At 42.5% G+C, this 12,612-nt stretch overlaps 1 protein-coding gene across 1 annotated transcript in view; it reads right to left on the reverse strand.

Moving 5' to 3' along the window:
• Positions 1–12,612, reverse strand: part of LOC144799010 (uncharacterized) — a 449,787-nt gene that overhangs the window by 316,897 nt on the left and 120,278 nt on the right. The window contains exon 2 of the mRNA XM_078670160.1: positions 1,620–9,104. Within this exon, the coding sequence (XP_078526286.1) occupies positions 1,620–9,104 (7,485 nt within the window). The remainder of the gene's footprint in view (positions 1–1,619; positions 9,105–12,612) is intronic.

Raw genomic sequence — 12,612 nt, forward strand, 5'->3', positions numbered from 1 at the left:
TGAAATTATTTCAAATATGCCGCCTTTGAGTTTATCACTCCAAAGAGACGCCATCTTGGGGAATTCTTTGACCAACTACCACTTAAGAAGCCAACACCTATAGGTAAGTGGCACTTCTTCGAATCTCCGTGATATCAGTCCGAAACATTTTTCTCAGGGTTGAGAGCAAAGTTTCACTGTAAAGTCAAATTAACGTCTCTTATCTGTTATGAAGTGATTATAACTGCACATGCTAATTTAAACATTGTTGACTGGCACAATGTTATGTCCTTGGTTCATGTTTACGGTAAGGCCATGCTTGCTCTGAACACATTTTACGTCTAAAAACAGGATTCTAGAGGTGAGTCAAGAACACTTGTTCACATTTGTTGTGTAGCACGGTGTTGCGGTGGTAATGCGTTCTTTTGTTTTGTTGCTGCAATATTTCAATGTGATGTTGTTGTTTTGGACTCTAGCTGTTTTGATGCATCGTGCTTTGACTATTTTATTGTGATGTGCCCTGTTATGTTTAATTGTGTTGATATATAGCTTTATCAACATAGTTATTCTAAGCAACAGATCACAACAGGACAATATACACAAAACAATATCACAAAATTATTAAAAAATAACACGGTGCAATAAACAAAAGAGTTGAAGCAGAATGCTATATCACGACCCTAGTACAACATAGTGACACCAGAATACAATAACGAAGCACAAGCACATAAGCCCAAAAAACAACAGAGCACATAACAACCACAACAAAAAGCCACATAATGGGCCCGATTCCCAAAGGAAAAGTGAGACGAAAAAATGCCCTTTGCGAATACCAAAAGTTGAACTTTACGACTTTTGGTATTCATAAAGGACATTTACGAGTAGTAAATGCTCTTTGTGAATAACGAAAGTCATAAACAAACTTTCGTCTCACTTTGACTTTGTGAATCGTGTCCAATAATTATACACAAGCATTCGTGTCGCAAATTACTACTTTCAGAATCCAACTTTCATAATATACAGAATATTTGGTGAAACGGTAATTCCACCAAGCACTGTTTTCACTTCACACCAAGGACGTAGAATAGGAGCAGTCAAAAATATATTTGTCATCCCACCCAAACTCTTTGAAACTGTGCTGCTTCAATTTCCCAATGTATTTTATTTTCATCCATCATTATTTTGATCTATTCCTTGCCTTATCAAGTCAGTTGTATTGTATGTTTCCCATGCTACTAGAAAAATGGTTATTTTGTTCTTCGATTCAAACATGTCCATAATTTTATTGGTTTGAATGTTAACATTTTTAGGTTGCTTTCTTTTTGTGAAAAGTAGCATTGACTAGGCCATGCTTCTGGGAAGTAAGCAGTTTGTTCTCTTTAGATGATTAATATGCTACTATAGGATTCAATTGTTTCAGGCCCTAGAAGAGGAGACATGTCTCCGCCAAGCCTCATGTCCTCACATATGGAGCCAATGTGCATACTTAATAGTGTCTAATTTGACAAAGGTTGTGAAATACATTGTACAATTTCCACCTAAAAATATATGTATACATTCATAAATTAGACTTAAATTGGACTTAAATATAAAACACACACACACACAATATTCAAAAAAAGAAAATTGAAGGTACGTACCTGGTGTTGTTTTGGCTGATGTAGTACTGGTAGTTGAAGGCACAGAGGTGGTGGGCGTACTTGTAGGACTAGAAGTGGTGGTTGTTGAACGGATAGTAGTGGTGGGCATACTTGTAAGGGTAGAAGTGATAGTTGTGGGGGTACTAGTGATGGAGACAGTTTTAGGGGTAGAAGTGGAGGCAGTGGTTTTACGTGTGGCAGTTGTGAAGGCTGTTGTAGAGGTAGAAGTGATAGTAGTTGGAGCAGGAGGAGGCACACTAGCTTTAGAAGTGGTCAGGGAGGTGGTAAATGAAGGGGCAGAGGTGATGGTAGTTCCTGGAGTCAAAACTGCAGAGGTGACATTAATAGTACTAATGACAGGAGAAGTGGAATTTGGAATGTGGACAGTGGAAGTTGGCTCAGCTGTAGTAACAGTGGAAGTTATAATTGGAACAGAGACAGTGGCGGCTGACTGTGCAGAAGTTTCAAGGGAGACTGGCTGTGCAGTAGTGGCAGTGGAAGTAGTGCTTTTGGTGGAGAGAGAGGAGGTTGGCTCCTCAGTAGCTTTCATGCCTGTCGTAGAGGCATTGAAGAGTGACTTTGTAGTTGTGATTATGGAGGTTGGCTCTGCTGTGGTGACAACAGATAATGCATTTGTTGTAGTGAATGCAGAAGGTAATTGTGTCAAAGTAACAGAGGAAGTTGTCTTTATAGTAGTGGTTGTTGAGTTTAGCAGACTTGATGTGACAGTAGAGGTTGGTTCTGCAGTAGTAACAGAGGTTGCTGCTATTGTTAAGACAGTGGAGGATGCCCCTGAAGTAGTGGCACCAGAGGTTGTAACTCTAGTAGTGATGGTAGAAGTTGCTCCTTCGATAGAGGCAGTGGAGAACATCCCTGCAGTAGTAATATTCACTACTGTGCCTGCTGATGTACTAGCAGCGGCTGTCTGTAGTGAAGTAGCACTAGAGGTGGACTGTGCACTCTTGACAGTTGAGGATGTCTCTGCAACAGTGCCAGTCAAGGAAGGATCTGTAGTAGAGGAAAATGTAGTAGGTTCTGCTGTAGTGACACTTGAGGTTTTCTCTGTTGTAGGACCTTCAGATGTTGGCTTTCCATTAGTGCCAATGGGAGAATTGTCTTGAGTACTGACAGTAGAGATTGGGTTTGCCGTAGTGGCAATTGAGGTTTTCTCTGCAGTAGTGATAGGGTAAATTGGCTCTGAAGTTATGGCAGTTCGGCTTAAGTCAACAGAGGTTGTCTCTGCTGTAGTAACTGAGGAGGCTGATACTTCTGTAAAGAAAATAGAGGATGTTTTTGCAGTAGTGACAGTGGAGGTTTCCTTTGCAGAAGTTGTAATCAAGATTAGATCTGTAGTATTAAAGGTGGAGGTTGGTTCTGTAGTAGTGACAGTCGATGATGACTCTTGGTTAGTGACAGTGATGATTGACTCCACTGTAGCTACAGAGGATGTTGGATTTACAGTAGTGCTAATAGGGGTATTGTCTGCAGTAGTTACAGTCGAGGTTGACTCTTCATTGGTAATAGAAGGGGCTGATTCTGCAGTAGTGACGGTTGAGGTTTCCTTTGCAGAAGTTGTAATCAAGATTGGATCTGTAGTATTAAAAGTGGAGGTTAATGTTGGGTCTGCAGTAGAGACAGTTGATGATGATTCTTGGTTAGTGACTGTGATGATTGACTCTGCTGTAGCTACAGAGGATGTTGGATTTCCAGAAGTGCTATAAGGAGGATTGTCTATAGTAGTTACAGTCGTAGTTGGCTCTTCATTGGTAAAAGAAGGGGCTGATTCTGCAGTAGTGACGGTCGAGGATACATTTGTTGTAGTGAATGCAGAGGATAATTTTGTCAAAGTGACAAAGGATGTTGTCTTTACAGTAGTGGTTGAGATTTCAGGAACAATATTAGTTGTTGTGTTTTCTTTTGTGCTATCAGAGGTCACAGCCCCAGTACTAGTATGTGTGTTTGAGTTTGGAGTTAAAGTATTTTTGCCTGAATCAGAGGTAGTGGTAACAATGTCCCCAGGGGTTGACACTACCGTGGTTTTATCAGAGGATTGATCTTTAACAGTAGTATCAGTGGTAGGAGCAACTTCAGTTGTAGCAGTTGGGTCTGAAGTTGAGTTATTACTGTTTGTGGCACCAATCGTGGCCTTAGAGGTTATGGCTGTGGTAGAAGTATCTGTGCTTGAGATTGGAGGAGATGTAGCAGTGATTGGGTATATGGTAGTGGAAAAAGGGGTTTGATCTTCAGTAGTGTCATCATATGTGCTCATTACAGTAGTGGTATCAGAGGTTTGATTTATAACGGAGGTATCTGTGGTAGGAAGAGTGGTAGTAATTGTAGCCGTGGTTGGCACTGCAGTAGAGGGGTCTGTGATTGCTCCTCCAGTCGTGATACCAGAGATCAGGGCTGTGGTGGAAGGATATGCTATTGAGGTTGGAGCAGAAGTATCAGTGGTTGGGTTTGAGTTAGTAGTACTGGAGGGATGATCATCCGTAGTGTCCTTAGTGGATAGCTCTACATTAGTTGTATCAAAGGTTTGTTCATTATTAGTAGAATGAGTGGTAGGAGGACCTGAAGAAATGATCTTGGAGGTTGTGCTTGTAATCGTTGTATCTTCATTTAGGACTGTGCTAGCAGTATTAGTGGGTGAAGTTGGAAGTGTAGTATCAGTGACTTGTGAAGGTGTAGTATCAGTATCATCAGTTGTGAGAACTGTAGTAGTTGTATCAGAGGACTGATCTGTAATGGTTGTTTCTGTGGTGGGAGCAAATACAGGAGTCGCAGTATTAGTGGCATCAGAAGTTGTGGCTGTGGTAGCAGTATTTGTGGTTGAGTTTGAAGGAGATGAAGCAGTGGTTGGGTATATGGTAGTGGAAACAGGGGTTTGATCTTCAGTAGTGTCATCATAGGTGCTCATTACAGTAGTGGTATCAGAGGTTTGATTTATAACAGAGGTATCTGTGGTAGGAAGAGTGGTAGTAATTGTAGCCGTGGTTGGCACTGCAGTAGAGGGTTCTGTGACTGTTTCTCCAGTCATGATACCAGAGATCTGGGCTGTGGTGGTAGGATGTGCTATTGAGGTTGGAGCAGAAGTATCAGTGGTTGGGTTTGAGTTAGTACTACTGGAGGGATGATCATCTGTAGTGTCCTTAGTGGATAGCTCAACATTAGTTGTATCAGAGGTTTGTTCATTATTAGTAGAATGAGTGGTAGGAGGACCTGAAGAAATGATCTTGGAGGTTGTGCTTGTAATCGTTGTATCTTCATTTAGGACTGTGCTAGCAGTATTAGTGGGTGAAGTTGGAAGTGTAGTATCAGTGACTTGTGAAGGTGTAGTATCAGTATCATCAGTTGTGAGAACTGTAGTAGTTGTATCAGAGGACTGATCTGTAATGGTTGTTTCTGTGGTGGGAGCAAATACAGGAGTCGCAGTATTAGTGGCATCAGAAGTTGTGGCTGTGGTAGCAGTGTTTGTGGTTGAGTTTGAAGGAGATGAAGCAGTGGTTGGGTATATGGTAGTGGAAACAGGGGTTTGATCTTCTGTAGTGTCATCATAGGTGCTCATTACAGTAGTGGTATCAGAGGTTTGATTTATAACAGAGGTATCTGTGGTAGGAAGAGTGGTAGTAATTGTAGCCGTGGTTGGCACTGCAGTAGAGGGTTCTGTGACTGTTTCTCCAGTCGTGATACCAGAGATCTGGGCTGTGGTGGTAGGATGTGCTATTGAGGTTGGAGCAGAAGTATCAGTGGTTGGGTTTGAGTTAGTACTACTGGAGGGATGATCATCTGTAGTGTCCTTAGTGGATAGCTCAACATTAGTTGTATCAGAGGTTTGTTCATTATTAGTAGAATGAGTGCTAGGAGGACCTGATGAAATGGTATCAGAGGTTGTGCCTGTAATCGTTGTATCTTCATTTAGGACTGTGGTAGCAGTATTAGTGGGTGAAGTTGGAAGTGTAGTATCAGTGACTTGTGAAGGAGTAGTATCAGTATTATCAGTTGTGAGAACTGTAGTAGTTGTATCAGAGGACTGATCTGTAATGGTTGTTTCAGTGGTGGGAGCAAATACTGGTGTCGCAGTATTAGTGGCACCAGAAGTTGTGGCTGTGGTAGCAGTATTTGTGGTAACGTTTGAAGGAGATGTAGCAGTGGTTGGGTATATGGTAGTGGAAACAGGGGTTTGATCTTCAGTAGTGTCATCATAGGTGCTCATTACACTAGTGGTATCAGAGGTTTGATTTATAACAGAGGTATCTGTGGTAGGAAGAGTGGTAGTAATTGTAGCCGTGGTTGGCACTGCAGTAGAGGGGTCTGTGACTGTTTCTCCAGTCGTGATACCAGAGATCTGGGCTGTGGTGGTAGGATGTGCTATTGAGGTTGGAGCAGAAGTATCAGTGGTTGGGTTTGAGTTAGTACTACTGGAGGGATGATCATCTGTAGTGTCCTTAGTGGATAGCTCAACATTAGTTGTATCAGAGGTTTGTTCATTATTAGTAGAATGAGTGGTAGGAGGACCTGAAGAAATGATCTTGGAGGTTGTGCTTGTAATCGTTGTATCTTCATTTAGGACTGTGCTAGCAGTATTAGTGGGTGAAGTTGGAAGTGTAGTATCAGTGACTTGTGAAGGTGTAGTATCAGTATCATCAGTTGTGAGAACTGTAGTAGTTGTATCAGAGGACTGATCTGTAATGGTTGTTTCTGTGGTGGGAGCAAATACAGGAGTCGCAGTATTAGTGGCATCAGAAGTTGTGGCTGTGGTAGCAGTATTTGTGGTTGAGTTTGAAGGAGATGAAGCAGTGGTTGGGTATATGGTAGTGGAAACAGGGGTTTGATCTTCTGTAGTGTCATCATAGGTGCTCATTACAGTAGTGGTATCAGAGGTTTGATTTATAACAGAGGTATCTGTGGTAGGAAGAGTGGTAGTAATTGTAGCCGTGGTTGGCACTGCAGTAGAGGGTTCTGTGATTGTTTCTCCAGTCGTGATACCAGAGATCTGGGCTGTGGTGGTAGGATGTGCTATTGAGGTTGGAGCAGAAGTATCAGTGGTTGGGTTTGAGTTAGTACTACTGGAGGGATGATCATCTGTAGTGTCCTTAGTGGATAGCTCAATATTAGTTGTATCAGAGGTTTGTTCATTATTAGTAGAATGAGTGCTAGGAGGACCTGATGAAATGGTATCAGAGGTTGTGCCTGTTATCGTTGTATCTTCATTTAGGACTGTGGTAGCAGTATTAGTGGGTGAAGTTGGAAGTGTAGTATCAGTGACTTGTGAAGGAGTAGTATCAGTATTATCAGTTGTGAGAACTGTAGTAGTTGTATCAGAGGACTGATCTGTAATGGTTGTTTCAGTGGTGGGAGCAAATACAGGTGTCGCAGTATTAGTGGCACCAGAAGTTGTGGCTGTGGTAGCAGTATTTGTGGTAAAGTTTGAAGGAGATGTAGCAGTGGTTGGGTATATGGTAGTGGAAACAGGGGTTTGATCTTCAGTAGTGTCATCATAGGTGCTCATTACACTAGTGGTATCAGAGGTTTGATTTATAACAGAGGTATCTGTGGTAGGAAGAGTGGTAGTAATTGTAGCCGTGGTTGGCACTGCAGTAGAGGGGTCTGTGACTGTTTCTCCAGTGGTGATACCAGAGATCTGGGCTGTGGTGGTAGGATGTGCTTTTGAGGTTGGAGCAGAAGTATCAGTGGTTGGGTTTGAGTTAGTACTACTGGAGGGATGATCATCTGTAGTGCCCTTAGTGGATAGCTCTACATTAGTTGTATCAGAGGTTTGTTCATTATTAGTAGAATGAGTGGTAGGAGGACCTGATGAAATGGTATGAGAGGTTGTGCTTGCAATCGTTGTATCTTCATTTAGGACTGTGGTATCAGTATTAGTGGGTGAAGTTGGAAGTGTAGTATCAGTGACTTGTGAAGGAGTAGTATCAGTATTATCAGTTGTGAGAACTGTAGTAGTTGTATCAGAGGACTGATCTGTAATGGTTGTTTCTGTGGTGGGAGCAAATACAGGAGTCGCAGTATTAGTGGCACCAGAAGTTGTGGCTGTGGTAGCAGTATTTGTGGTTGAGTTTGAAGGAGCTGTAGCAGTGGTTGGGTATATGGTAGTGGAAACAGGGGTTTGATCTTCAGTAGTGTCATCATAGGTGCTCATTACACTAGTGGTATCAGAGGTTTGATTTATAACGGAGGTATCTGTGGTAGGAAGAGTGGTAGTAATTGTAGCCGTGGTTGGCACTGCAGTAGAGGGGTCTGTGATTGCTCCTCCAGTCGTGATACCAGAGATCAGGGCTGTGGTGGAAGGATATGCTATTGAGGTTAGAGCAGAAGTATCAGTGGTTGGGTTTGAGTTAGTAGTACTGGAGGGATGATCATCCGTAGTGTCCTTAGTGGATAGCTCTACATTAGTTGTATCATAGGTTTGTTCATTATTAGTAGAATGAGTGGTAGGAGGACCTGAAGAAATGGTATCGGAGGTTGTGCCGGTAATCGTTGCATCTACATTTAGGACTGTGGTAGCAGTATTAGTGGGTGAAGTTGGAAGTGTAGTATCAGTGACTTGTGAAGGTGTAGTATCAGTATCATCAGTGGTGAGAACTGTAGTAGTTGTATCAGAGGACTGATCTGTAATGGTGGTTTCTGTGGTGGGAGCAAATACAGGAGTCGCAGTATTATTGGCATCAGAGGTTAGGGCTATGGTAGAGATATCTGTGGTTGTGCCTTTAGTATCAGTATTAGTGTAGTATTCAGTTGTAGTGTAAGTGTATGTGGTTGTTGCTGTATTATCAGTAGTGAGGTATTTAGTTGTGTTGTCTATGGTTGTGTCTGTAGTATCAGCATGAGTGTAGTCTTCAGTTGTGGTGTATGTGGTTGTGGCTGCAGTATCAGTAGTGTGGTCTTCAGTTGTGTTGACTTTAGTTGTGTCTGCAGTATCAGTAGTGTGGTCTTCAGGTGCGTTGTCTGTGGTTGTGTCTACAGTATCAGTAGTGTGGTCTTCATTTGTGTTGTCTGTGGTTGTGCCTGCAGCATCAGTAGTGCTGTCTTCAGTTGTATGGTCTGTGTTTGTTTCCGTATTATCATAAGTGTAGTCTTGAGTTGTGGTGTCTGCCTTTGTGTCTTTAATGTCACTTGTGTCTACTTCAGTTGTGATATCAGAGGTCTGTTCCATATCTTCAGTGGTCGGAGAGTATGGAGTTGCAATACTGCTACCGGAGACTGCCCCTCTCATTCTTGCATCAGAGTATGCATCTGCAGTTGTGGTAGATGCTGTTGTCCATTGGGGTGTGATTTCGGAAGCTTTAGGTGCAGCTTTGACCGTGGGCACTGCTGCACTCCAGTATTCACCCAGCGCTGCTCTCCTATGGAGGATATGTGCATCTCCAGGGTCTTTTCTTTCGCTGGTAGGTTTTTGAAGGGACTTTTGATTTACAGGCGATGACTCTATTTCAGCTACATCCTGGGATCCCCATCTCCATGTGTGGCCTTTATGGGAAAAACAAAGAAATACACTTACATGTCGCCCTTTTGTACTTATTTTAATCTTTTTACTCATTTTGCCACCAACTAACATAGCACACAACATTTGAGAAATAAATCGCAAATCTAAAAAACAAGGGGGCATATTATCAAGGACGGGCGATACATTATCGCCGCTTTTATCGGCAGGAAACTGCCGATAAAGCGGCGATAATGGGCTTGATAATATGCTCTATGAATTCCGATCGAAGCCCATGTTAGATGTCTTCACATCTAACATGGGCTTCGATCGGAATTCATAGAGCATATTATCAAGCCCATTATCACAACTTTATCGGCAGTTACCTGCCGATAAAAGCGGCGATAACGTATCGCCCATCCTTGATAATATGCCCCAAGATGTAGAGAACGCAGACTACAGCATCAGTACCTCCAATACGCCCAGCTTCCCCGCATATGACTTCATTATTCATATTTATCGGTCAAAAAAGAGTTGCTAACACTTATTCTTTTTATAACACCATATCTCGTGAGACTATAAAGCAAAGGTTCTCTCATTAGGGCATCATCTTGGCACTGAATGATAGTTGTTTATTGTCATCCAAAACAATGGTTCCCATGTTAACGCCCTCAGACATCAGAAAGGCTGAGTTTACCGACTAAAAAAGCGCTATTCAGATTCAGCATGAATTAGCAGTGCGTGTTGCTAAACTCGCTGTTGAACGTGAGGGGCACTGGTACTGGATGGGCAGAGGACTCTTTAGAACCTCAAAGGGGTTCTAATACTCATCTACCCAATCAGCCAGTTGACGGATGTATCCTCCCTAGAAACTAGCATGCCAATGTAAATATCTTTGACACACACTTCGGTGATATATATACTCTTCATCATAAAGTTTTACGAAATTCCATAACAATCTTAGGAAATTGAACGACCTCAGTAAAATATGTGCGTCTGTATCTCGTGTGACCAGGGCTTAGTTTGTTTTAAAAAAAATGTGTAAGGGCCCAAAATATTATAGGGGTACTCCTTTTCTGAGGCGGTCAATTGCCACCACGACACCGGCTTTGCCCCCTGGCAAAAGCCCTCTGTTTTTGGTGCTAGCTTCAGACTTGTTTGTAGGCAGTGACGACTTCAAAGGGGTGTGAGTAGCTCCCTCTAATAGAACTACGTGGGTAGCAATGGGGAAAAAATTGACTTTTAAAAAAAATGATTTTTAGGGGCCTCCCTCGAAAAAAGTTCAGACAAAATCAGTGAAAGATGGAGATTTTAGAGGGCATAAATGTGCTGAAAAATGTTCTAACAAGCATTAGAAATGCAATAGGTCTCGCATTTTTTTTTTGTTAGAGCTATTGGCATAGCTCTATAGCTACCGAACAGAAATTGCCACTTTGCAGTTGCTGAACGCGAAACGACCTGAAAGCCTAAAGCGATGTTGATAACCTACAACGGCCAAATGCAAATGGTCCCAGGATGCTTGTTTCCAGTCCAGGGAAGACCTGGCTTGACAGTTCGGGCTGGACTGTTCCCATGAGGAACAGGGTCAAAACTGATTTGCATATAGTTGGGTCTGCACTGAGGTGTTGAAGTGAGCTAAAGAACGAAGATAGATTCAACCCAGATCTGTGACTGGGGGTGAGTGTCTGAAAGGTTTCAACGCTCCGTCCATCATCCCCTTGTGATTGCCTTAACAGTAACACTTGTCATTTCCCTATGAAAAAGGGCATGAAAAAGTGCAGAGAAACTACAGCCAAAAAACATGCCATGAAAGCATGGAGGTCTTGTGAATTCCCACTTGACACGTCATCCCCTTGTTGCTCCACGCTGTCACAGGACTAAAATCGACACAGAACTTTTAGCCTAGCACAAAGTCAACTTCAGAGGACTCAAAAAGAATTCATGCTTAGCATATCTGTGCAACTAGGTTTCAATGAAGTGGCCACACCACCCCACCCATTACTCTCTTTTGTGTGTTTGTAGAGGACTGGAAAAAAATGACGGTCTGCAGTGCGGGTTTGAGGGATTCAGGGTATAGTATGATACAGTATGGAAAAAAAATAGACCAGCGGGCATATTAAAGCAGAATCAATCCAGGGTTGGAGGAAATCCAACAAAATACCCAGATTTGTGTGACACACCTCAACGTTTGTCACTAATATACATTCAACGTTCAACAACCTTACACTCTTTGCTAAAGACCCAGAAATTGCTTCATCTTGGCCTTTTGTGCCAACTTACTTCCTATCTCTGCATCCGACCAAGTGCCGGTGAACCTAGCGGTGGATGGTGGGTGGGGGTGGGGTTGAGGGCACATGAGGGGCAGAATGTGTAGCCTATGAAGGTTGATGGCGTTTCTCAAAGTGGAACTAGCAACAGTGTATTATATAAAGTGAATGGTGAAGTGCTTTGCCGCAGTAAATGCTAGCCTACCAGCCTGACATAGATACAGTACAGCATACCAATCTCAACACTGAACAATGAACAACTGGGCATATTACCAAGGAATAGCAATATTTATCGCAAAATGCGCTTAGCACATTTTTTTTATCGCTGCCTATCGCTGGATATGTTAGCGGAGAAAACATGCTATTAGCACTGTTTTTCTCCATTGTGCTAAAATATCCAGCGATAGCGGCGAAATGCGTGAATATCGCTGAGAATACAGCGATATTCACGCATAAGCGACAAAATGCTCTTAGCCATGTTATCCACCTCCCATTGGATAACATGGCTAAGAACTGGTCTGGGCAGGTGTTAGTATTTGGAGATATTTGCGCTTAGCGCAAATATTTCCATCGCTACGCCTGCCTTGCTAATAGGCGATAGCGACGTTAGCGACTGCTTTCATTCGCTAACTGGTTGGGCACGCCCACTTTGCATGTCATTAGCGATAAATGTTGCTGACATGCAAAGCGGGTCCCAAACCGCTCGCTATCGCCTTAAAGCTGTCGCTAACATCAGTTAGCGACAGCTTGCTAATAGGGCGATAAAAATATCGCTGCTTAGCGGCCGAAATTAATTAATTAATTAATTTTTGATGGCTTTCCTAAATTGGAGCAGCTCCTCCATTTCCCAAATATGGACTGGTAGAGTGTTCCATAATTTTGCTGCTAGGAAGTGGAAAGAACGTCCACCCGCTCTGCTTCGATTGAACCGGGGTAAAGTCTATCCAGACTTTAGCAAGACCAAAACAAATGCTCTATTATTGTCATATATTCAGCAGGCATGACGTAGGATCTGAGTTATAACTGCACCCCGCCTTCAACAAGTTCCAGATTTTAAAAGCTCCAGCTACAGTAACCCTCTTTTCCTGGCTTCAACCTATCTTGACCTTTTTGCATCCATTTTGCTTTATTTTGTTTGCTTCATCTTATCCTATTCTATTGCTTATGTCTTTATTTGCAATGGATTATCATTTCCGGATTGACCGTAATTGAAGCAATTGGACTGCTTCAATTGGACTGCTTCAATTTAGGCTGGATACTGGCGTTTCCATATAAACAGCCATAAGAA

The sequence above is a fragment of the Lissotriton helveticus genome, chromosome 12 (genome assembly GCF_964261635.1).
Source record: "Lissotriton helveticus chromosome 12, aLisHel1.1, whole genome shotgun sequence".
Classification (NCBI taxonomy): Eukaryota; Metazoa; Chordata; class Amphibia; order Caudata; family Salamandridae; genus Lissotriton; species Lissotriton helveticus.